At 35.3% G+C, this 27,459-nt stretch overlaps 1 protein-coding gene across 17 annotated transcripts in view; it reads left to right on the top strand.

Moving 5' to 3' along the window:
- Nucleotides 1–27,459, top strand: part of CPEB1 (cytoplasmic polyadenylation element binding protein 1) — an 82,731-nt gene that overhangs the window by 15,636 nt on the left and 39,636 nt on the right. For 8 of the 17 annotated variants that reach the window (XM_079126818.1, XM_079126817.1, XM_079126826.1 and 5 more), the window contains exon 2: nt 3,500–3,674. The exons of the other annotated variants lie outside the window; for them this stretch is intronic. Coding sequence is in view for 4 of the 8 variants with exons in the window: in XM_079126826.1 (XP_078982952.1) it covers nt 3,500–3,674 (175 nt within the window). In the remaining 4 variants the exon portion in view is untranslated. The remainder of the gene's footprint in view (nt 1–3,499; nt 3,675–27,459) is intronic. 17 annotated transcript variants of the gene reach the window in all.

The following is a 27,459-nucleotide window of genomic DNA, read 5'->3' as shown; positions in this document are numbered from 1 at the left end:
TTCATGTTTATTAGGCAGTGAATGAATGAGGCATGTAGCCTTAAGATCTGCAGACTACAGCCAGTGGCACTCACCTGTAATCCCAGCTACTGGGGAGGTTGAGGTAGGAGGGTACCAAGTTGGAGGCCAGCCCAGACAACTTAGCCAGATCCTGTCTCAAAAATAAAAAGCTCAGTCGTAGAGTACCTCTAGGTCCAATCCCCAGTACCACAACAACAGTAATAACAAAATCTGTGGACTAAATGCTTGCAGCTTAGCCTTTATAAAATTGCTTTAGTGAAGTTGAGAATCATCTTAGAAATGAGCAGTTGTAAAAAGGGCCATAAGGTACCTCTCAGAGGGTTTGGGAAAACAAGATTACATGATATTCTGGTTATCTTGTGGCTTGCAAGGAATACCAGTCTTGGGTTCAAGTTGTCCTTCTAAAGTCTTCCTGCAAAGTTGATAAATGCATTTGGTCATTTCTCATGCTTATCTGGATTTTAAAAGGGGTCTGCTTTGTGTTCATTTGTTTACCCTGAGATAATTGGGAATGATTGGACTGGTAAAGCAGACTCCCCTTAGAAGATTCAGTCTGGTGACCAGTGTTTCACTATTTATAACATCAGGAATTGGATGTGGAAAGTGAGGGGGATGAAGAATGAAGAATGGATATCTTTGGGAACCTGTTGGATGGCAGTGGTATTAAGATAAAGAAGACCAAAATAATGGTGTTTTTGTAGGGTTCAGTTCATGATTCTATATCTTGGAGGTGTTTTTTTTTTTTTTTTTTTTTCTTCTCTCAGTACCAGGGGTTGAATCAGGATCTTGAGCATGCTAGATAGGCTCTCTACCACTAAACTATAGCCCCCAGCCCTTTTTTTAAAAAAATTTTTTAGTTGTAGATGTGCACCATATCTTTTTTTACTCATTTATTTTTATGTGGCGCTGAGGATTGAACCCATTGCTTCCCATGTGCAAGGTAAGCACTCTACCACTGAGCTACAACTCCAGCCCCTTAGCCCTTTTTATTTTTTGAGACAGGATCTGGCTAAGTTGTCCAGGTTGGCCTTGAACTTGCATCCTCCTATCTTAATATGAGTTGCTTGATGTGTCACTCCTGATACTTACCCGATCCTCTCCTAGAATCATATCTTCAGATGTAAAAATAACAACTACTATTTGGCAGGTGCCAGGTTAAATGCTGTATTCATGTCATTAAAAAAAAAAAGTTGTGGGTACCCTTTTCCCATTTCACAAATAGGGAAACCAAGGCACAAGGTTTAAGTAACCAATATAACATAGCTAGTAAATGGGAGAAACAAAAATTTTAGATAGCTGTATTAAGATATAATTTATCCTTCATAAAGTTCACCTTTCAACACACAATTCATTGGTTATTTTTAGTATATTTACAGAGCTGTGCAACTATCACCATAATGTAATTTTAGGGTATTTCTATTTCTTCAAAAAGGAACCTTTTACTCATAAGCCACTGCTCCCTAATCATCCCTCCAATTGTAGGCAAGTAATCTTCAGATTTCTTTTTATCTATCTATGTGTCTGTTGGTACTGGGGATTGAATCCAGGAGTGTGCTATATTACTGAACCCACATCCTCAGCCCTACTTTAATATTTTTTTTTTGAGACAGGGTATTGCTAAGTTACCCAGGCTGACCTTGAACTTGGTATCCTTCCCAAATTAAGATTAATAGTATGTCACTATGCCCAGCTATCTTTAAATTTCAATTCTAAAATTTCATTTTATTGATTCTTTTTAGTTATACACAACAGTAGAATCCATTTTGACATAATTATACAGCACGGAATATATCTTATTCTAATTCTGACCCTAGTACCTCTCCTTCTCTTTCCCCACCCCTTCTCCCCTCCCTTTCCCCACCTGCTGCTCCCTTCTCTCTATTGATCTTTCTGCCATTTATCCATAGTTATTTTTAAAATTTCTTGTGGAGGTACATGTCTGTGAGATTTCACTTTGGTGTATTCATATATGTACATAGGAAAGTTATATCAGATTTCTATCTTCAAATTTCTTATTTTGGTTATTTTATTTAAATTGATTCATAGAACATTTACCATATTTTATTACATAATCATTGTGGATTTTATGCCAGGTTTTTTTTTTTTTCCCCCTAACAAAAAAGTTGAGTGTGATCATTATGTGAAGCCTTTTTTTTGTACTGGGGATAGAATTTGGAGGCACTCAACGACATCCCCAGTCCTGTTTTGTATTTTATTTAGAGACAGGGTCTCACTGAATTGTAGTGCCTTGCCGTTGCTGAGACTGGCTTTGAACTTGCAATCCTCCTGTCTCAGCCACCCGAGCCACTTGGATTATAGGCCTGTGCCACCACATCTGGCATGTGAAGCCTTCTTTTTTCTTTTTTTAATGTTTTTTTTTTTTTAGTTGTTGATGGACCTTCATTTTATTCATTTATTTATATGCGGTGCCAAGAATTGAACCCAGTGCCTCACACGTTAGGCAAGCGCTGTACCACTGAGCCACAACCCCAATCCAGTGAAGCCTTTTTTTAAAAAAGAACCTTTTGTTCTGTGAAATCTCTTTCCACTGCTATTTCCAAGCTGTTCAGTGAACATAATCATTTTCATCTTGAAACCTACAGAATAGTTTTTATATTGACCCATAATCAGAAAGAAATGCTTCATCTGTTAATGTATTGCCGGCCGATGAACTGTATGGTTTAACTATTATGGGAAGATCTGAGTCTTACCATATCACATGACTTAACTCATGGCAGCTTTGCTGTATACCTGCTCCCCTGGGTTTACTGTTCCTCATTGAGTTGAGTGACAATACTTTTAGTACTGTAGAGCTTTAAACAAACCACACAAGTTGGTCACTAATAGTGACCATAAGCTGAGAATTCTAGGCTCATGGCTGGCAGTGCAGGAGAAGACAAATGCACATCTATGTGCCACTAGTGAATACTTTGCTGCTCTGTTTAACTTTTAAGTGGCATGACAAACGGAATTATCTATGTAATAATTACATGATGAAGATTATAAACCAGTCTTTGAACTAAAAAAAACTGGGAAAATTATGTAGTGGTAACCATTGTGCAATGAAATGTTGTATTATGTGACTGGTTTCTTTCACTTAGTGTAGTTTTTGAGGTTTATCCATGTTGTAGCTCTCAGTACTACATTCCTTTATGTCAAACAATGTTCCAGGGTATGCATATATCCCCCAATATTTGAATCAAGTCTGTCTGGTTCTCTAGCTTATGCTCCTGCTAATTTGTCATGCAAATGCCTCTGTGTATCCTATTCAACAAGGAAGTTTTTGAGAACTTTATATTTTGGTTAGTACTCTTACAGTTCTGAGTACTTTGTTCATAGTAAACACTTATTTAGTGTTTTGCTACAGAGTGAAGAAAGTCAAACCCTTTTTACTTTAACTTATGAGGGGGTAGTGTAGTATCTCTGTGCTTACCAGAAAGGAGTGCAGAAAACCTAAGTATTTTTTCTCTGTGTCTAGGACGAAGAAGTGGGAAGGATAAAAGATTGCTGGGACAACCAGGAAGCACCTGCACTCTCCACGTGTAGCAATGCCAATATTTTTCGAAGGATAAATGCCATATTGGACAATTCTCTGGATTTCAGTAAAGTCTGCACTACACCCTTAAACCGAGGAATTCATGATCATTTGCCAGGTGATTTAGATTGAAAGCTTGGATGTCCTAGGTTTGTGACAAGAACTGCTTCTAGGCAGTGCATGTAGGAGCTCTTGACTTGGGAAGCCTTGGAGAATAATATTGGGTCTCTGGTAGCACTTGTTCCTTTTATGGTTTACTTTGTGGATTGGATGCCCCTCTGGGTGAAGACCGCTATGATTAAAATATAGAAATTTATTTTATGATGCATAGGAAGATTGGGAAAAAAGGATAGGCCAAAGGTAACAAGAGTATTTAAATACAGAAATATAATGTGAATCACAAGTTATACATTTTCTGCTAGCCATATGAAAAAAGTAAAAGGAAACAGATTAAATGAATTTATTATTTAGCCCAATATATACAAAATACTGCCATGTCAACATACAACACTATAAAAACTTACAAGTTGTATCTTTTAATTAGTACTAAGACTTCAAAATCCAGTATTTGTTTTACATACTGGAAACAGCATATCACAAGACCAACTATTACATATCGTGTGCTCAGTGGCCATGTGACTAGTGGCTGTTACATTGAACAATGCAGCTCTTGAATGTTTTAATAGCTTTTAAGCATGATACATGTCAGTAGGCTTCTAATTTTTATAGTACGTGGGATACTGTACAGATTAGTGGAGGAAGAGGGCAATATCTCCCCAAGACTTTTGCCTGGGAAGTGTGGATGTCCTAACAGTGTTCAATGATTTTTTGTGGAAGTTGCAACATGTTTTAAGAAGGTTGATGGAATGTTTTCTGTTGAGTTATTTTAGATGAATGAATATATTTTTAATTTTTAAAATGGACCTTGAAAAATGTGGCAGCAGCAAATTTTCTCAGTACAAAGACTAATAATTACCATTCTTAGTTATAAATTATTTGATTTAGTTTTTAACTTGACCTTGGAAGTAATTATTGCAAAGATTCAGGGAGTGTGTGATTATTAAGTAGCCTCATATTTGAGGGAGTCTCTTTAATAAGGAGACTGAGCTGGGCACCGTGATGCATACCTGAAATCCCAGCTGCTTAGGAGGCTGAGGCAAGAGGATTGAAAGTTCAAAGCCAGCCTCACTAATTTAGCAAGGTCCTGAGCAACTTAGTGAGACCCTGTCTCAAAAAATAAAGGGCTGTGACTGTGGCTTAGTGCGTGAGTAACCTGGGTTCAATCCCTGGTATAAAAAAAAAAAAAAAAGAAAAAAGAGACTGATCTGTTCCATCTGTAGAATTTTTTTTATTGAATTCTATGGGAAGGCACACGAGAAAAGGGCATACTACAGAGGTATTGGGGGCTTGTCTTTCCTAAGTTCCAAAAAAGAGTATATGTATGATATAAGTAATGAGCTAACCCTCCTCTCAATTAGCTTATGCTAAGTTTAAAATTCAGGTAGTTGTCTTGGTTCGAACACATGTTCCATTTTTCTTGTCTGAAAAAAAATTGCATATATTTCATCCCAATAAGAATGACATTTGGCCTGGGTGCTGTGGTGCATGCCTGTAATTCCAGCAGCTTAGGAGGCTGAGGCAGGAGGATCAGGAATTCAAAGCCAGCCTCAGCAAAAGCAAGGTGCTAAGCAACTCGGTGAGATCTTGTCTCTAAATAAAATACAAAATAGGGCTGGGGATGTGGTCCAGTGGTTCAATCCCTAGTACCCCCTCCCCCCAAAAAAGAATGACATTTGGGCTGGGGAGGTAGCTCAGTAGTACAGCATATACTTACATTGCTCAAGGCCCTGGATTCGTTCCCCACCTCCAAAAGGAAAAAAAAAAAAAAGAATAACACTCAACAGTGGCTTAAACCACACTGTCAGACATCCTGAAAACTGTTCTAGTTTATAGGAAAGTATTTTTCAGCTAGTGCTATGTTGTCTTGATGGGACAGGACCTATGCTTAATGAGCAAAGAACTTTCAGGAGTGATCATATGTTTGCAGTTGACTAGGGAGCCCAGTGTTCTCACTGGTGAGATGTCAGGATCTAGTGAGAGTATTGTCATAACACTCTTTTAAGGACAGTGGGCAGCCGAACTATAATGAAGATGTTCTTTAGACCTTTCTCAGGGCACACATCTAAGAGGTACAGTGGGATGAATACTTAAAAAAAAAAAAAATTGGGAAACGTAGCTTCTAAGCTTGACATTGGGCTGTAAGATAAAGAGGTCAGTTTTCCCACCTGTAGAGCAGAAAAGTACCTGCCTGACTTGCTTCACAGGTTTCTTATGGGGCTTAGATGAGAACGTAAGACTGCAGATTCTAAGGGAGCTCAAGGATTACAGAAAAGGTTCCCACTGAGGAAGCTGGGGTTTGAGCCCTTTTCATAACACACCTAGTCCCTCTATATAGTTAGTGCTCTCTCTGCCTTTTACCTAAGATGTCAACTCAGGGCTGTGGACCTTTGTTCTTGATTAGTGACAGGAATGCCTGACCTACGGAAAGCATCTTCCCTGCTTTTCCCCAGCAAGAACCCCCTAAGGACCAGGTCACAGAAATGCCACTGTTGTGCTTAATGAGGAAGTAAACCAGGGAAAACTTTTCCATGAAGAATGAACGCACACACACACACACGTGCCTGCATGCATACACACATACATATATACATACATATGTGTGTGTGTGTGTGTGTGTGTGTGTGTTTGGTTGTAGAAGGACACAATACCTTTATTTTTATGTGGTGCCGAGAATTGAACCCACGTGTGCTAGGCAAGTCATCTACCACTGAGCCACAACCTCAGCCCCTCCATGAAGAATCTTAAGAAACAGCTTGATCAAAGTAATTTTGTTGGTTGTAGCTCAGTGGTAGAGCACTTGTCTGGCATGTGTGAGGTACCTAGGTTCAATTCTCAGTACCACATTAATAAAATAAAGGTATTGTGTCCATCTACAACAACAACAAAAAATTTTTTGTTGCTTTAAAAATGATCAGAACTATAAAAGTTTAAGAATAATATTCTTTATGGCAGCATTATAACTAGGGAAAATTTGTCATCAACAGGTTAAGTAAATCATGGCACAGCCATGCAGTGGGCTGTTGTGCACCACTAAGTATCATGTTTGTTGAAGACTACTTAATGGCAAAGGAAGATAATCACAGTATCTTAAATGAAAGAAAGCAAAGTATAGAACAGCATGGCCTTAAGGATATACATATGAGTAGAAAAAAGACTAGAGTGATTTATATGTAATAGTGAAGTTGTTATGGACCTTTTGTTCCTGTGTACTTTTCCTCACTAGTTCTTCTATAATAAAGATTTTGTAATGAAAGTTTTTAAAAATGTTATTTCCTGAACACAGTGTTTCATATTGTTGTTTGCATTTTGCATTGATCACATTTCATTTCTTCACTAGGCTCTGGCACAAGGTAATGTTCTTTTTTTATTATTGTCTTACTAACATTTTATTCATACTTGGTCATCTGTCAGAAATTACATGGCACAGTTAACTTGTTTCACATAGGTATATTTAACTTTGCAGAAGTTATCTAAGTTTTTTTTTCCATTTGAACAGTTGAGTGTAAGTTACTTGCAAGGCTGTATGCTAGATATGATAAAATACTTCATGGCATACTATGCAATGAGATTGATAACAGAAATGTGTACTCGAAGGGTGTGGTGGCACACGTCTGTAATCCCAGCAGTTCTAGAGGTTGAAGTAGAAAGATCACAAGTTTAAGGCCAACCTGGGCAATTTAGTGAGATGTCTCAAAATAAAAAGGGCTAGGAATTTAACTCAGTGGTAGAGCACCCATGGACTGAACCCATGTTCAGTCTGTAGCACTGAACAACAACAGAAAAATTCAGTTGACCAACTGTTTTTGAAAAAGTGATGTGATAGAATCAAGTAGGGGGAGTTTGCTTAGGGAACTAGAAACACTTTTTGAGAGCAGAGCATTTGAAATATCTTGAAAGAGAATTAAAATTATTTCAGTGTAGCTGGATATTGAGTATATATATTTTTGTGTTTCCCTAAAATTGGCCATGAGGGCCCAAAGCTGAGAATAAAGTTGTGACCTGTAGTGTAATGAGAACCCTTAAGAAGTGGGGCCAGCTGGGGGTATAGCTCACCATGAGACCCTTAGATTCCCACCACCACCAAAACAAACAAAAGAATGGGAACAGATAGTCTCTCCTGCCACAAACATCACAGCCCTTCCCTGGTCTGCACAGAATAAAAGATCACAGAGGGAGGATAGATTTGAAGTGATTCCCATCCTCTTAATAAGAGGAGAGTGGAGTGGATACTACTTCCCCTTGTAAGCCAAGCAAGGGGGAGTCTCTTTCAGGAGAAGTATGAAGTATGTTTATAGATTGCAGGTGCTTCCAGGAGTGAAGGCAGGATTGAGTTTGGGTAGCAGATTTGTTATCTGCCCCTGACTGAGTAAAGATGAATTGAAAAATTTAGAGATGTAGGACAGAATAGGGTAGCTGAAGTTGTCTGAGTTCCCCAGTTGACAGAAGAAAGTTGTGACCTGTGGTTTAGGAGAGGTCTGCAAAAGGTCTAAACTTTTTGGTTATTAATCCCACTAAGAAAGAGTGCATGTTGCATGAAGGGTGATGGGAGTTGGTGTGGGACTGAAAGGCCTAGTCAGAGCTGGATCTCCTATCCAATCAACAGTATAATGGGAATGTACACATTTCTTAAGAGAAGGTTGCCTGCCACCTAGAGGGACTCTTCACATTCCCTGTCCTTTAAGCATGAATCTGTTGAACTCTGGGGAAGGATGGAAGGGAGCTATAAAGTATTAATGAACGGAGTTTTTAGTAATGGTGTCTATAAAGGTATGTAAACTAGCAAGATATCACTTAACTGCTAGATAAGTAGGACCATTCAATTTATAGGATGGCTGGGGGCACCAACTGGAGAAAAAAATTCATGTTATCTCACTGAAACTCCTCAGTAACCAGTTAAAAGGGCTTGATGGTTTAAAAAAGGAATTGATTAGCCAGAGTTGTTCAAAGTAAGATTTAAGGCTGATTCTAAAGGTTTTGTTTTGATTTCTGAGTATGATACACATGGGAAGTACATATCATAGGCAAGGAGCTCTAACTTTATCAAATCTACTGCAGCCAGTACCCACATCTAAATGGTCTGCCAAATTTTGAGACCAAAATAATTGTAAAGCTGTAGTCTGATACTTAATTTCTGGTTTCCTTTTTTATTCTGCAGGGTCATAAACAGTGTCATCACTAAATAATCTGTAAAGTTATTCCAAAACTAAGTTTAATAATTTTGTTCCAGGTAGTGAGATGATTGAAATTATTCTCAGCAAGTCTAGTTTCTGATGAAATAGAAAAATTTTATGAAACATTAATATATGGCTGTAACAGTTAAGTGATATTTAACATTTTATTTAAGCATAACATACTTCAATATAAAGTGTAACTTTATTGAAGTGTTAACAGATTACTACCAATTTCCTATAAGAACCAGAAAATCTGATCTTGTTTGAAAAGATACATTTTCTTTCTTTCTCTCACACATTTTGCACATACATAAAAGTATGCAAATATAAGTGTAGTGTTCAATGAATTTTCATAAACCGAACACAACTTTTATAACCACTGACATAGAGACAAAAATTAACAATATACCAGAAACCCCCCTGCCTCCTGTTTGGTATCTGACACGTGAAGGGAAATCACGATGCTGATGTCTAATTGTATAGATGATTTTGAGCTTATATAAATGGAATCATGAATACATACTCATTAGCTATGAAATTTACCCATATTGCAATCAGTGATTATGGATCATTCATTGCCATATAATATCCCATTGTATGAATATAGATGAATGCTCATTTATTCTTTTAATAGGCATTTGAGTATTCCACAGTTTGGAGTCATTATGAATAGTGCTGCTCTAAGCATGCCTTTTGTTGAATTCACATCTATACCAAATAGATAAAGACTAGAAGTGGGATTGTTGGGTCATAGCACAGGCTTTTAAGAAGTGGCTGTTTCTCACAACAGTTAAGCCAGTTTATGCTTGCAGTAATTCATGATAACTTTGGGATATTCCACATCCTTACTAACTACTGCAATTGTCTTCTTCATTTTAATCATTTTGGTCAGTATGTAGTGGTATCTCTATTGTAGTTTTTAATTTCCCTTATGACTAATGAAGTTGAGCACCTTTTAATGTTTATTGACCTTTGGATATCCTCTCTCCTGAAGTGCCTCTTAGGTCTTACATTCATTCTTTCAGTGTTACCTACTTTTTTCTAATTATAACAGTTCATTATATATTCTGTACATGAGTTCTGTGTTTGAAATGTACGTTACAAATATTTTCTCCTAATATATTTCCTCCCAATCTCCCAATCATTGATTTGCCTTTATGCTTTTTGTATTTGTTTGCAATGGAGTTTCACCATGTTGCTCAAACTCGTTTCAAACTCCACTAATCCTCCCATCTCAACCTCTTGAGAAGCTGTAACTACAGGTCCATGCCACCAGCCTTTATATTCTTAAAGTGTATTTTTTTTAAATAAGAAAAATTTTGACTTTGAATTAAGAATTTACTGACCTTTTAATTTTACTTAATGTTTTGTGTCCTGTTTAAGAAATATTTTTCTGTTCCAAGATATGTTTCATTTAAAAAACTGTGCTTTACCTTTTACACTTAACTTTTACACTTAGATTTGCAGCCCACCTGAAATTTAGTTTTGTGCAAGGTAAAAGTCAAGATTCATTTTGTGCTGTGTGTGTGTGTGTGTGTGTGTGTGTGTAGATAACCAGTTGATCCAGCAGCATTTGGGGGTGAAAATTCCTTGTTAATCACACTATCCTGTTGCCCTTCTCATAAATCAGATACGCATAGTGTAGTACATATCTGTTTCAGAAGTCTCAGTTCTCGCCATTAATCTACATATCTGTCCTTATGTCTTATAGCTTTGTAATAGGTTTTGATAGTTGGTAGTGAAGTCATCAGTTTGTCCTTTTTGATTCTTGTCTTTTCTTAGATCTTTGCATTTCTGTGTGAATAGATTCAGCTGGTCATGCCTGTCCACATACCCAGCCTTCTATGGGGATTTAAAAAAATATATTTTTAGCTGTAGATGGACACAATATCTTCATTTTTATGTGGTGCTGAGAATCGAACACAGTGCCTCACACATGCTAGGTGATTGCTCTACCACTGAGCCATAACCCCAAACCTCTGTGGGAATTTTGATTGAGATTGCATTGAATCTCTGAAATAATTACAGATGTGTGTTATGTTGACGAGTCTTCCAATACATGAAGCTGGCCTATCTATTTATTAGGTCATCCTTAATTTTTATCCTTATTTTGTAGGCATCTTTCACATCTTTTGTTAAGTTTGTTTCTAGGTTTGATACTGTTTAATGTTTGAATTTTTAGGGTCTTTTTTTTTTCTTCTGTCTGGCAGTCCTCTCAGATGGGCTCTAAAACTGGGTAAGCAGGTTTAGGACAGTTGGGTACCTGTTAACATGCAAGCAAAGATCATAGTATTTCTGAGAGTAGTTGTATTGCTTTTGTTGATCTGTGTATGTTTTGGAGGCTGTATGGAGAAATTTGGATTTGGGCAGCTACCAGTTTCTTGTAAGAACCAGAAAGTCTGATTTTTTTTTTTTTTTTTTCTGGAAAAGTACATATATTCACACACAACATACACATATAAGACATATAAATCTATGTATATTCACCTGTATCTATACATATCAGTGAAATATATACTGCAAAGTTAATGTACTTGCCTTTTAGAATGACTAAAATTAGGAAGACTGACTTTACCAAGAATTGGTAAGAATGTTGAAGACCTGGAACTCTTGTACACTGCTGGTAGGAATGCAAAATGGTACAACTATTAGGAAAACAGTTTGGCGGGGTATTAAAAAATTTTAATGTTTACCTGTCACGTGACTGAATGATTCTTAGATTTTACATATATTACATATATATGTAAATTTTATTGGTAGATGGGCACAATACCTTTAATTTTATGTGATGCTGAGTATCAAACCCAGTGCCTTACACTTAACTAGGCAACCCCAACCCAATTCTTAGATATTTTTAAGATGAATTTTTACTTTAGAATAGTTCTCAATTTATAGAAAACTTAAAAAGATATAGATTTCACATATATCCTGCATAAAGTTTTCCCTGTTGCCAACACATTATATTAATATGGTGAGTTTGTCACACCTAATGAACACAATGTTGATACTGTAGTCAATAGTTTATTTGGATTTCCTTACTTTTTTTTTTTGGTACTAGGGATTGAACTCAGGGCACTCAGCCACTGAGCCACATCCCTAGCCCTGTTTCGTATTTTATTTAGAGACAGGGTCTCACTGAATTGCTTAGTGCCTCACTTTTGCTGAGGCTGGTTTTGAAGTCCTGATCCTCCTGCCTTAGCCCTCCTGAGCTAAGGGATTACAGGGGTGCACCACTGTGCCCTGCTGGATTTCCTTACTTTTAACCTAATATCCTTTTTCTCTACCAGGATCTTGGCCAGGATAAAACTTATCATTTAGTCATCACTATTTATTAGACTCTTATAGATTGTCAGTTTTTTAAACTCTCCTTGTTTTTGATCACTTTAACCGTTTTGAATGGCATTAGTTATATTCCAGAGAAATTAAAGCATCTATCTACACACAAACATCTATTTATAAGACCCCCAAACTGAAAACAACCCACATGTTCAACAGGTGAATGGATAAACAAATTATAGTATGTCTATACAAACACTCAGCAGTAAAGAATAATTTATTGATGCATGCTACAGCATGAATCTCAAGATGGTTACGGTGAGTGAAGGAAGCCAGACCTCTCTCTCTCTCTCATATATATATATATATATATATATATATAAAATATATAATATATAATTCCATTTGCACCAAATTCTTTAAATTGCCTGGGGTAAGAACCCCAGGGATGGGGTGGGAAAGGCAAGGGGCATGAAGAAACTTTGGGGAATGATAGATATGTTTGTTAATCAATTCTTGATTGTGGTGATGATTTTATGGGTGAATATATAGGTTGAAACATCAAATTTTGTACTTTAAATACACTTATGCCTTAATAAAGATGATTTATTTTTTGGGGGGTGGTTTACCAGGTATTGAAACCAGGGGCGCTCTACCACTGAACTACATTCCAGACCTTTTTCTTTTTTTGAGACAAGGCCTCCCTAATTTGCTGAGACTGGCCTCTAACTTATAATCATTCTGCCTCAGCCTCCTTTATATTATAGGTTTGTGCTTCTGCGCCTAGCTACCGTTAATAGTTTTTAAACAGGGCTGGGGTTGTGGCTCAGTGGTAGAGTGCTTGCCTGGCATGTGTGAGGTACTGGGTTCAAAACTCAGCATAGCATAAAAGTAAATTAAAAAAGGTATTGTGTTCATGTACAACTAAAAAAATTTTTTAAAGTTTTTAAACAGTATTCTGAGTTGTAGGACTTAATTTCTTATGTTGATGTGTTTACAAGAGTTTTCCCTTAAATATTTAAGAATAGAAGAAAGTACATAAAGATAATTAGACCTACCAACTTTAACAGACAAAATTTTGATGTATTTCAGACCTTTTTTTAATCTCCAAGCAATATAAACATCAGATAAAATATTTTGTACCAAATTCTTTTCTTTCCCCTGCTCACTCCTTGAAGTAACAACTCTCTTGGTCTATTTCCTTTATATTTTTATACTTTCTCATATATGTCCATAAACATCTTTTTTTGTATTTTACTTTTTTGTGTAAATAAGATAGGCATTCAGGAACATGCATAATTATACAACTGGGAAGCTGGGAAAGTAGCTCAGGGGTAGAGAACTTGCCTAGCATGTATGATCCTGGATTCAATTCCTAGAACTTCGAAAAAGAAAAAAAAAAAAAAGTTGAGTAAATTATGATAAAGTACATAACATCTGTATGACCAAAATCAAGGAACAGAATATTACCAGCCCTTAGGAAGTCCCCCTCCTAATTGTCATGTGTTTTAAAACTTCATGCAAATAGGACAACCTGTATTATCTTCCTGGCATTTGCTTCATTTCATGCATTGTTATGTTTGCAATGTGTACATATTGGTGTTTGTAAGTCAACACATTTTAGTTGCTTTGTAGTAATATTTCACATAAATATGAAATATCCCTGTGCTGGTGAATATTGAGATAAATTCCAATTTTTATTATTACAAACAGGATTTTAGTGAACATATTGTTTATATATCCTTGTGTACTATTTTTTGGAGTGTAGTTTTTTATTTTTTATTCTAATTAGTTATACATGACAGTAGAGTGCATTTATGCATTTTGATAAATCATACATAGAGTATAATTTCTCATTTATCTAACTGCTTAGTGCATTATGTACATATTGTAGGATCACATTTGGTCTTGCAGTCATCTATTTTCATGAGGTGGTAATGTCTTTTTCACTCTACTATCCTTCTTACCCCCATCCTCCTTCCCCTTCCTGCCTCCCTTCTACCTAATCTAAAGTAACTTTATTCTTGCCTTGCATCCCCGCCCCACAACTGTTTGTGAGTTAACATCAGAGAAAACATTTAGCCTTTAGTTTTTTGGGGTGGAATGTAACTTTAATTTTTTATTTTCCTGATTTCTACCTCCGTTGAGCATTAGCATTTTCACATCTCGATTGGCCATTTCCAATCTTCTCTGTAGGTCCTTTGTACATCTTCTATTACATGAATATGTAGCCATTCCTTTTTTTTTTTTTTGCGGTGCTGGGGATTGAACCCAGGGCCTTGTGCTTACGAGGCAAGCATTCTCCCAACTGCGCTACCCCAGCCCTGTAGGCATTCTTAATTATTTTGTCCTTTGTCAGATATATGCATTTCATTGCCAATATCTTCCATTTCTTGCTTTGACTTTTGTTTTCTTCTTTTTTTTTGGCAGGGGGAGAATACCTGGGATTGAATTTAGGGGCACTTAACCACTGAGCCACATCCCCAGTCCTATTTTGTCTTTTATTTAGGGCTAGGGTTTAGACAATTGTCTTTAGTAGATGGTGGTGGAGGCAGTAAAAGAATCATGGCATCAAATAGCAAATTATTTTTTTCTACTATGGAAGAGCTGTTATAATCTCATCCTGTTCTGCAAATCTGCTTTTCCTAGGCAGTGTCTTAAGCTGAACTGACTCTGGGAATTTGCCAGAAGCATGCAGGGTGTGAGTGTGTGTGGGGAGGTTACATAAAGAATTTGGCTTCTGTTTTTTGATTTAAAACCAAGAAGCATGGACTGGACCCTGTCAGTGTTGTTAAGTCTTTTGGAAGCTACTAACTCTGCTTCTTTTGCCCTCACTTTGCAACTTTGTAAAAAGACCTTGTTTTTTTTTTTTTTTTTTTTTTTTTCTCTCCCTTGTCATCATTGAAGCCTATTTTTAGTTAAACCTGCTCATGATCATTCTCATCTTCTGTAAGCACAGATTCCAAGTGCAGAAAGTTTTTATGTTGATGATAGGATCCCAAAATAAGGCATTTCTCAACTGTAGTATACTGGCTGAAAAGAGTGAACTAAAAGATACATGATCATATAATATTTTTGTAGGAAAATTATATCTGACTTTCCATAAAAAGTATCCACATTTTTGGGGAGTTGGGTGGAGAGGTACCTGGGATTGAACTCGGGGGCACTGGACCACTGATTCACTTCCCCAGCCCTATTTTGTATTTTATTTAGAGACAGGGTCTGACTGAGTTGCTTAGTGTCTCTTGCTGAGTCTGACTTTGAACTCCAGATCCTCCTGTCTTAGCCTCCCACGAAACACCATGCCCTGCTCTTCTATGTCTTTCGATGAACATACAGTCTTCATTTTAAGGTAATTCCAGTTTATTGATCTTTGCAGGTAGCATTTTCATTTCATGCTTGAAAAACATTGCCTTTTTCAAGAAAATAAACATACTCTTGTTACCTTTGAAAAACTTTGGTTTTCTTTTGATTAATGTTTTGGATTGTATTTAAATTTTTATTTCCTAATTGCTTGCTAGTACATAGAAAAATTTAAAAAAAATTTTTTTTAGTTGTAGATGGATCTTTGTTTTATTTATATGCAGTGCTGAGAATTGAACCCAGGGTCTCACACATGCCAGGCAAGCATTCCACCACTGAGCCACAGCCACAATCCAAAAGAAAAGTTTTTATATATTGACACTGTATTCAGTGGCTATGACAAGTTTACTTCTAAGTGCTAGTAGCTTACCTACTCTTTGGGGTTTTTATATGCATGACTATATTTTACATATATGACTATATTGTCTGAAGATTTCGATGGTTTTAGTTCTTCCTTTTGAGTCCTCTTCCTTTTTGTACCTTTTTTCCATTGACTCAGATGAAGCAGTGCAATGTTGAATACAAGTGATAAGAATGAGCGTCTGTCTTGTTTATAATTTTGGGGGAATGAAATTGGGGACATGGAACCTTTCAGTATTTCACCATTAGGTCTGATGAAGTTTTTGTGGATATTCTTTATCTTATTAAGGAAACTATTTTCAGAGTTTGCTGAGAGATTTAGGTAAAAATTATGAATGGGATTTAAATTACTTTAATTTTTTTCTGCATCTGTTCAGTTCACTTTTCTAGTTTATAATATGTGAATAACATTCAGGAATGAATACAAAAGTAAAATCAACTTTGCTTCCCTGTAGTAAACTAAGTTCATCATATTTCATTTAGTATATTGCTAGATTTGTCTTTAGGATCATGTCCATGCACATTAGAGATAAAGTTGTAATTACCCTTCTTTAAAATATCCTTGATGTCAGTCATGTTAGCCCCTTGAAGCAAATTGAAAAGTTCCCCTTTCCCCTGTTCTTTGGAAGACATTCTGTAAAATTTGTGTTATTTCTTATATTTTGGTATAATTTCCTGATGAATCCATATGGGCATGGAGTGCTTTTTGGTTTTGGAGATTTTTTTTTAAAATTATAGATTCAGTGTGTTTTAATAGGCATCAAATTATTTAGACTTTGTGTTTCTTCTAAGTTTTGATAAGCTATATTTTTCTTGGAATTTCTTCATTTCCTTGAAATTTTCAAATTTGTTGGCACAAATTTACATGTAATGGCCTCTTTTAATATTTTAGAATTATTAGTATTTTTGACATTGGTAGTATTTTTTCCCTTATCTGCTTTATTGATCTTTTAAAATTTTGGCTTTGATTCCCACCTCTGTTCTATTGTATAAAATTTTTTTATATCATTTTTTTTCTTCTTTTGCTTTGAGTTTATTTTACTGTTTTCTAAGATGTTGAGAAGAAAATTCTTAAATCATTGATCTTTTAATTGATATAAAATTTACATACAATATATTCACCACTTTAAAGTATAAAATCAGTGGATTTTAATATGTTCACAAAGTTGTGGGGCTGTCACTACTAATTTCAGAACATTTTCATCACCTCCAAAAGAAACCGTATGGCCCTTAGCCATCACTTTCCTCCACCATTTTCCCATTTCCTGGCAACCAGTAATCTGCTTTTGGTTTCTCCAAAGTAGTCTACTCTGAACGTTTCATATTTAAGTGGAATGATGTACTATATGGTCTTTTGTATCTGGCTTCTTTTAGCATAGTGTTTTCAAGTTTTATCCATGTTGAACCATAAATCTATATACCATTTCTTTTTTAATTCTGTTTAGATATACATGACAGAATGTATTCTGACATTATACATACATGGAATATAACTTAGGATCCCATTCTTATGGGTTGTACATGATATGGAGTTTCACTGGTCGAGTATTTATATATGAACATAGGAAAATTATGTCCTCTTCATTCTACTGTCTTGCCTATTCTACCACCCTTCCCTTCCCTTCATTCCTCTTTGTCTAATCCAGTGAATTTCTGTTCCCCCCACCCCTGTTGTGTGTTAGCATCTGCATATCAGAACGTTCAGCCTTTGTTTTTTTGTGATTGACTTATTTCACTTAGTATGATGGTCTCCAGTTTCATCCATTTACTGGGAAATGCCACAATTTCATTCTTTATGGCTGAGTAATATTCCATTGTGTACATATACCACTTTTTTTTTTTTTTACTCCATCTGTTGAAGGGACCTAGGTTGGCTCTATAGCTTAGTTATTGTGAAAACACAAACAACCCAATCAATAAATGGGCACAGGAACTAAACAAGCACTTCACAGAAGAATTACGAATGGTCCACAAATATATGAAACATGTTCAACATCTCTAGCAGTTGGAGAAATGTAAATTAAAACTATACTGAGATTCCGTCTCACTCCAGTCAGAATGGCAATTATCAAGAATACAAGTAACAGTAAATGTTGGCGAGGATGTGGGGGAAAAGGTGCACTCTACCACTGAGCTGTACCCCTTCCACTCCCCCAATTTTTATTTATTTATTTATTTGTTTATTTATTTTTATACTTATGAAAACACTTATTTTATTTTTTCCTTTTTTAATTTAATTTTCCAGCTTTAGTGAGATATAATTGACAAAATAAAGTTGTATATATCCAAGGTATATGGCATGATGATTTGATATACGTGTACATTTTAAAGTGATTACCATAGTCAAATTACTAAGCATGTCTATCATTACAGTTACCTTAGTCTGTGTTTGGGGTGAGGACACTTATGATCTAATTTTTTAGCAAATTTCAAGTAAACAATGAAGTATTATTAATTATAGTCACTGTGCTATATGTTAGATTGCCAGAACTTATTATTAGAATTGAACCCAGGGGTGCTTTACCACTGAGTTACATCCCCAGCCTTTTCTCTTTTTTTTTTTTTAATTTATTTTTATGTAAACAAATGGGATACATGTTGTTTCTGTTTGTACATGGAGTAACAGCATACCATTTGCATAATCATACATTCACATAGGGTAATGAGGTTTGATTCATTCTGTTATTTTTTCCTCCCCCCCAACCCTCCCACCCCTCTTTTCCCACTATACAGCCCCTCCTTCCTCCATTCTTGCCCCCCTCCCACCCCCCATTATGTGTCATCATCCACTTATCAGTGAGATCATTCATCTTTTGGATTTTTGAGATTGGCTTATCTCACTTAGCATGATATTCTCCAATTTCATCCATTTGCCTGCAAATGCCATAATTTTATTATTCTTTATAGCTGAGTAATATTACATTGTATATATATATACCACAGTTTCTTTATCCATTCATCAATTGAAGGACATCTAGGTTGGTTCCACAGTCTGGCTATTGTGAATTGAGCAGCTATGAACATTGATGTGGCTGTATCACTGTAGTATGCTGATTTTAAGTCCTTTGGGTATAGACCGAGGAGTGGGATAGCCGGGTCAAATGGTGGTTCCATTCCAAGTTTTCTAAGGAATCTCCACACTGCTTTCCAGAGTGGCTGCACTAATTTGCATCCCCACCAGCAATGTATGAGTGTACCTTTTTCCCAACATCCTCTCCAACACCCATTGTCCAATTTTTATTTTTTCATTTGTAAATTGGTAAATTATTGATGCATATATTTATGGAACACAGTGATGTTATGATTTATCAATACAATGTGGAATATTAAGTCAAGCTAATTAACATATCCATCACCTCAATACTTAATTTTTGTGGTAAGAAAATCTAAAATTTATTCTCTTGGTTATTTTTAAGTGTATGAAAATTTAGTATTTATACACTTGATGTACAGAGTATTCTGAGTCCTTTGAAACTCCATATGAATTTTAAGATCTGCTTGTCAACTTCTGTCTCCCCAAAAAAGAAAAGAAAAATCAAAAGAGGCATTTCAACCCTTGCTACGGATTGCATTGACTCTGTAGATTATTTTGGAGACATGATGTATTAGCAATATTGTCTTTAATCCCCTGAACTTTGTATGTCTTTCAACTTATTTAATTTCTTTCAAAGATGTTTTGTAGTTCTCAGTATATAAATCTTGTACTTCATAAGTATTTTTATTCTTTCTGATACCATTATAAATGAAATTGTTTCAATTAATTTTATTTTCATATTCGTCATTTCTAGTGTACAGAAATTTAATTGATTTTTGTATATTGATTTTCATATGCTGCCATTTTGCTGAACTAACTATAATTAGCTCTAGTATTTTTTTGTGTGTGTGGATTTCCTAGGATTTGTTAACATTTAGGGTTAGGTCTTCTCTGAGTATAGTTTTACTTCTTCCTTTCCATCTAGATTCCTTTTTCTTTGTTTTCTTGCAAAATCACCCCAGCTATAACCTCTAGTGCAGTTTTGAATAGAGGTAGAATGAGCAACCTTGTTTTGTTGCTGAAAGCTTTCAGTCTTTTACCCTTCATATGATGTAGAGTGTGGGTTTTTTTTTTTTTTATAGAAGACCTTTATCAGGTTGAGGATGTTTTTATTTTATTCCTAGTTTATTGAATGTTTTTTATTATGAAAAGGCGTTGGATTTTTGTCCAATATTTGTGTCTACCAAGATGATCATGTGCCTTTTTTTTCCTTTCCCTCTATTGATAGGGTGTATTTCACTGGTTTTTGCATGATCAACCAGTTTGTATTAATTATCCTGCCATTTCACTGACATCATCCGATCATTAATTTTTAGTCTTCCTAGGACCTGTACCAAAGATCATAATTTCCCTTTAAGCATGGATTTAAGTATATTCTTTGAGTTGTGAAGTCTTTTTAATTATCAGTTGAGAATATTTTCTAATATTCAGTATATTCCCCTGAAGAAGTATGTGATTGAGCTTCAAAATATTTGGAACTTCTTAACTGTCTTTTTGTTATGGATTTTTATCTTAACTTCACTGTGATCGTAGAACATCTTCCATATGATTTCAGTCTTTGAAATTTGTTGAGATTGGTTTATGTTTCAACATGTGCTTTACTTTAAGTGTTCTGAGTACACTTATAAGGAAAGTATATCAAGCAGATACTGGATGCTGTATTCCATTTGTGTCAGTTGGGTCAAGTTTGTTAATTTTACATTTTATATCTTATGCATTCTTCCTTTTTTGGAGGCGATTTTACTTGTTCTATCACCTAGAAAAATGCATTAAAATGTCTAGTTTTTGTTGTAGTCTTGACAATCTCTCCTCTCACATTTATTTTTTATTGAGGGGATTGCTTTATAGATTTTTGAAAAATGGTTAGTATTTTTCAGAACTTTATCTTTGTTTTGGATTGGTCTTTGAACATTTATGAGATGCCTCCTTTATCTTTCATGTGATTTGTTTTCAGTTATACTAGTTTTCTTCTTTTGTTATTAGAATTACATAACTGTTTTCCCATATTTTTCAACCTGTCAGTGATCTTATATTTTTAAGATATGACCCATAGGCAGAATATAGTTTGGATTTTTTAAGAGATCCTCTAATTCCAGGGGCACATTCCTGTAGCCCTAGCTACTCAGGAGGCTGAGACTGGAGGAACACTTAAGTCCAGAGGTTCAAGACCAGCTTAGCTTAGAAAGCATAGTGAGCTCTCATCTCAAAAAAAAAAAAAAAAAAAAAAAAAATTCAAGTTTATTTGAAATGAATTGGGTAAGAATGCTGTACCATGAAGAGTATGAGTTCAAATTTTACCCCATACTTTCTATTGTTGAGTGCTTAATTTTTGTGGGCTTCAGTGAAAATGAGCCCTATTTGGATTTGAAATTCTTGTGGGGTAGGCTATTTCTCAAGTCACTTTTAGTCCAGAGTTTCTTCCTCTTCATCTCTTTCCCCCTTTTGCAGTGTATTTGTTGAGAAAACCAGGTCATTTGTCCTGTAGTATAGTATCTATAGTATTGATTTTATTGTCTGCATTCCCATGGCAGTCCTTATCATGTCCCTCTGTCCCCTGTATTTTCTGTTAACTGGTGATTAAAGAGACTTGAGCAGACTTAGGCTTTATTTATTTATTTTTAGTAAGAATCCTTCATAGTTGATATTGGGCATATCCATCAAGTGACAGCAGACACAGATAATCACTACCTTGATGTATTAATGTTAGCATTTGTCAAATAGATTTTTAATTCTCCCTTTCAGTTATTAGCTGATACTTTTTTATAAAAATAAACTTACTTTCATTATCTGCTTAGTTAATCTAAAAAAGAGTATTTAGAAAAGGCAATTAGATTCTTTCCCCCTTATAATTCTGAGCTCATTATCAATCATTGTCCAAATTCTTTTTCATTTTTACCATGAGTTCATGGATTTAATGTGTTTTTGTGAGTCCATTGAAATTATCCTTTTTGTTGTTCATATGATCTAATCTTTGAACAACTAACCCTCTTCACATCCAGTAGAATGACTATATATATTTTTTTAAAGTAATAACAATGACTGATAAGAATGTGGAAAAACTGGAGCTCTCATACATTGCTAATGTGAAATGTTGCAGTTGCCTTGGAAAACAGTTTGACAATATTCAGAAGGTCAAGCACAGAGTTACTGTATGACCCAGAATTTATTCCTAGGTATATACTTAAGAGAAATGAAAATATAGGTCCACACAAAAACTTGTACATGGACATTTATAATAGCATTATTCATAATATCCTAAATATAGAAACAATATTCAAATATCCATTAAATGAGTAGATAAAAGTTGATACAGTGGAGTGTTATTCAGCTATAAATAGGAATAAAGTATTTATATTGCAGCATGGATGAACCTTAAAACACTATGCCAAGTTTAAAAAGCTTTTAAAAAATACCACATAGTGGTGGGGCATGGTGGCACACACCTATAATCCCAGCAACCTGGGAGACTGAGGCAGGAGAACCATAAGTTCAAGGCCAGCTGCAGCATCTTAGTGAGGGCCTAAGCTACTTAGTGGGACCCTGTTTCAAAAAGGACTGGGGACGTGACTCAGTAGTTAAACACCCTGGGTTCAATCCCCCAGTACCAAAAAAAAAAAAAAAAATTACATATTATATGATTCCATTTATGTTAAATGCCCAAAAAGGCAAATTATAGACTGAGAAATCAGATTAGTTGTTGCCTAGGGATGGGAGAAGTTGAAGGGAAATAGGAGTGATGACTGAAGGGGTTTGGATTTCTTTTTGAGGTGATGAAATATTTTATAACTTAATGATTGCACAATTGTGCATATACTAAAATCCATTGGATTGTACAATTTATATTTAAAAAAATTTTTTTGTATTTGAGACAGTCTTGCTGTGTTGCCTGCCTGGGCTGTTCTAAACTGTGTACTCAACTTCCCTAGTAACTGAGACTACAGGTGAGGTGTGTACCACTGCATCAGCTTTGAATTATCCCACTTAAATGGATGAATATGTAACTAAGAGGGAAAAAAATATTCACAATGCATAACAGTGGATTAACGTTCTTAAGTTAGAATGTTCTTAAGAATTAGACTAAGCCAGGCACAGTGATACATGCCTGTAATCCAGCTACTCAGGAGACTGAGGCAGAAGGATCATAAGTTCACAGCCCAGCTAGGCAACTTGGAGATTCAAAGTAAAATTAAAGGTGAGGGAGTGCTGGAAGTGTTGTTCAGAGACAGTATGTTCCTGGGTTCAATTCCTTGTACTGTCCCCAAAAAATGTATTAATGAGACTAAAAAGCTCATTCTTTTAGTATAGGGGGGACACGCATGAAGAGATCTTTTAGTTGACCCTAATCAAGCTTTTCTAGGTTTATGGATACAGATGTGAACAGATCAGACACAGTGCCTACTCTCTTGTAGAGAAGCTATGAATCGTGTGTGTAACTAGAGGAGCATGGTGGGGAGGAGCATAAACAGTACCATCTAAAATTATGCCAAGCATTATGAAAAATAAACAGTGGGATGTAACAGGAAAGGATTAGAATAGTGTTTGTGGTTACATCAGTTTCATGTGTGTTGGAAACAATTTAGGGAAGGTCCCCTTCTCTAAGAAAGTGATATTTAAGCTGAATAATTTAATGACAAGTAGCCAGCCACATAGGGACTGGTTTAAGACCAGGGGTAAGAATGTTAATCAAGTAAACAGCAAGGCCTTTCAGGCAAACAAATATTTTCAGGTTTTTTTTTTTTTTTTTTTAAACCATTATATCATTGTGACAAACATCTTCATGGGCAAATCCTTCTTAAAATTTTAGTATTAATTTGGAAGAGATTCTTACAGTTGTGGTGTTAAGTACTTCTAAAATGTTTAAACTCCTGATGATGTGTGAAAATGCTATCCTCTTTTAGTGCCTTCCACAGTTTGAGAGTGCTTTCTCACCATATATGTAGAGAATAAAGTTAATCAAATGACTCATCACCACTGAATATTGAAACTTTAATTTTTCTGGTTTGAAAAGCAGAATTCTCACTTTAATTCCCATTTCCTGTGTGAATGGATTTTTTTTTTTTTTTTTTTTTTTTTTTTTAGCTCTTAGTCTTTTTAATCTTTTCCCATGTTGAATTTCCTGTTAATCTCCCCCCCCCCCCCAATTGGTATGGAAAGCTACCAGGCACACTGAAAAAATCAAATTGCCTTAAATACAGTTGTGAATGCTTCCTTTGTTGAAGTTGAAACAAGATATGTAGGTTTTAAATTTATCGTTATCTATTCCTAACTGATAAAAATCTGTTGGGGAAAATGCTTACTTATACCAGCAAACATACTTTACTATTTCTAGCTATCATTAACATTTCAAGAAGTTAAAGTTGTCAGTAATCATCCTGAATTCACACCTGAGCAGTTCTATATTCCTAAGTATAAAGGTGTGTGCAGTTGTGAATCCATATTTAGAATAGCTGTGAAACCAGCTTGAACCTGGGTCCTTGATTCTTTTCTAATTAACACAGAAATGCGAACTAACTTGTTTCAGCTTAATACAGACCAGTTGAGCTTTGCTTTTTATCAACCATCTTGGCTATCTGGGCAAAATGTAACTGAACTTATCATTCCACCCAAAACTCTAAGACATCAAATTTGTTTAATCTAACTTTTTAAAAAGGAAAATAAGATAAAAAAAAAAAAAAAACCAGGGCATCTATGCATCTAGAATTTAAAGTGCTTCAAATATTACCTAGTGCTTAGCAAGTGTAATCAAATTATTTTGCAAGTGTTCTTCTTAACCTTGCAGAGGACAATACTGACTTAATAATGTAAAGGAAATGCATAGGATAAGAATTGTTAAATGATGGAAAAGGTTATGAACTGAAAACTTATAGCTCCTGGCTGTTTTTACTCTTTGGGGGAAAATGCTTCAGCTCTCTAATAACCAAGGACATTATAAATGGGATTAACAATCTTGGTGAAAAGCTTGTTCTCACCCAGGTAAATTTTAATCACCACTCTCCCTTTGGGCTAAGAACCCCATAACATCATTTCTCATTCCTTCTTAATACTTCACCCACATATAGTTTTATCATTTGTATGATTATTTGGCTTATCCTCTATCACTAGACTTAAAACTCCATAAAGGAAAGAACTACAGCTGTTTTTCCTTATTTCTGTTGCCTCGTCAGTCAGTGCCTGGCACTCCACACTCTCACTTATTAGATCCTTTTCCAATTGATCACATTGACAGAACTTAAAATTGGATAGTTCTAGCATTGTAAAAGGTATTCATAATTGCATAGAAATGATATAGAATGGATATCTCTTCAGCTATTAATTCAGAGGAGAGTAGAGTTTAGGATGAAGAGTGTTGCAGTGGGGGCTGGGGTTGTGGCTCAGTGGTAGAGCACTTGCCTTTCATGTGTGAGGTACTGGGTTTAATCCCCAACCCCACATAAAAAAAATAAACAAAATAAAGGTATTTTGTTTATTTTACATCTAAAATTATTTAAAAATTATTGCAGGAATGTGAAAGTGATCTTTTATTTTTACTCATATTTGTGTATTGCCCAGATTCTTTTAAACAAAATGAAATTTTACAATAAAATGTAAACTTGTAAGACAAAGGGCATCAGGGGAAAGGACATGGGTTTGGAGTTGGATCTGAGTGCTAGCTGCATGGTCAAATTGCTTTATCCCTTTTTAACCTAACACAGAACGTATAATGTCTTCCTTCTTTATGGGGTCATTTTGAAGATTGTGGTGCTGGTTTTAAGTTGCCTAGCTCCTTTTAGACTTCAAAAGTAACTTTTCTGCCCTTTTCTCACTTAAAAATTAGAGAATGTGATGTTTCATTTCTAAAAATTTTGGTTTGCCTGGTGTTGTCCCCATCTACTGGAATATCAGAGCTTTTCCACTGAGCAATCTTGATTGCATCTCCATCACAGGATTATTTCCATTTTGGAGTGCATGTTCCAGTTTTCAAAATTTTACATCTTTTTGATTAAAGAAGAAATGCTTGCAATTTTAAAGGGCAGAATGGACTGTACAGAGGTCAGGGGTTAAGGCTTCTGGAATCGGTACTAGGGAGGATGTTTCTGCTATGAAATGAGTGGGTTGGACTTAAGTTCCTTCTGTTTTTAATGTTCTGTGGCTTATTGTATTTCAATTGTATTATAATCCTAATTTCATTTTGTCATTGAACTCCTGATGTAAGGTTTGAAATTCACCTTTAGCATGGAATTTTCTTTGCAAAAATAAAATTTCAGTTTGTTTAGAATATGTTAAATATATCACCTACCCTGTTCAGTAACTTGCATTTTTCGTTATAGTAATAGGTCGATTATACAATAAATGTCGAAAACAAATATAAGGGGAAATAAATCACATGTAATCTCATTACCTAGAGATAACTATGGGTTTTTAACATTTTTATTAGTGCATTGTAGTTATACATAATGTCGGGGTTCATTTTGACACATTCATACATGCATGGAATATAATTTGCTCCATTTTAGTTGCCAGTGCTTCCTCTTTTCCTCCTCCCTTCTCTCTCCCCTGTTCCCCTTCCTTTTCTCCATGGATCTTTCATTTATTTACTGTATTTTAAAAATTGGTGGCTTGATAGATATACATAAAGGTGGAATTCACTGTAGTATATTTGTTTATGTATATAGCATGATTTTGTCATTTTCATTCCAGTTTCATTCATCCTCCTTTCTTCTTAATTCCTTCCCTCTACCCCATTGATTTCCCCTCTGTTTTTGTGGGATCAACCTCTTATTTTGCCCTAGTTTCCCTACGTGAGAGAAGATATTCAACGCTTAACTTTCTGATTCTGGCTTATTTCACTTAGCGTGATTTCCATTTCCATCCATTTACCAGCAAATGCCATAATTTCATTCTTCTTGACAGAGTAAAATTCCATTGTGTATATGTAACACATTTTATTTGTTCATCTGTTGATGGATACTTAGGCTGGTTCCATAACTTGGCTATTGTGAATTGCATTACTATAAACATTGGTGTACCTGGAGATAACTAATGTTAACATTTTGATCTATTGCCCCAGTATTTTTCTAACATATATGCTGCATATATGAATCTTTCTAAAACATTATATATTAATTTTCCTTTGTCTTTCTTTTATCTCTGTGTCATTAATTTTCTGTATCTTTGCATAGCATTTTACTGTGTAGATGATAAAATACGGAATTCTTAACTTGGGTACATGGATAGAATTCATGGAGTCCAGTAATTTTAGATGGGTAAAATCTTGCATCTTTCTTTTAATCAATGTTTAACTAAAATCTGACTTTTCTTTGTTGTAAATTTAGGTAACAGATCATAACTGTGTCAGCAGGACCTAATCCTTCGACATCAGTCAACAGGATGGTCAAATAGTTCATGTTTGATTCCTATATAGTCCTTGCACTTGCATTGCAATGTTAATATTTTAAAATTATATGTTTACAACATTCTTTTTTTTTTTTTTTTTTTTGGGTGCTGGGGGTTGAACCTAGGGACTTATGCTTGCGAGGCAAGCACTCTGCCAACTGAGCTATATCCCCAGCCCTACTTAAAATATTCTTAGATGTCCATAG

Source organism: Sciurus vulgaris, assembly GCF_902686455.1.
Source record: "Sciurus vulgaris genome assembly, chromosome: 2".
NCBI classification, from domain to species: Eukaryota; Metazoa; Chordata; class Mammalia; order Rodentia; family Sciuridae; genus Sciurus; species Sciurus vulgaris.
This window is presented reverse-complemented; position numbering and strand designations above follow the sequence as displayed.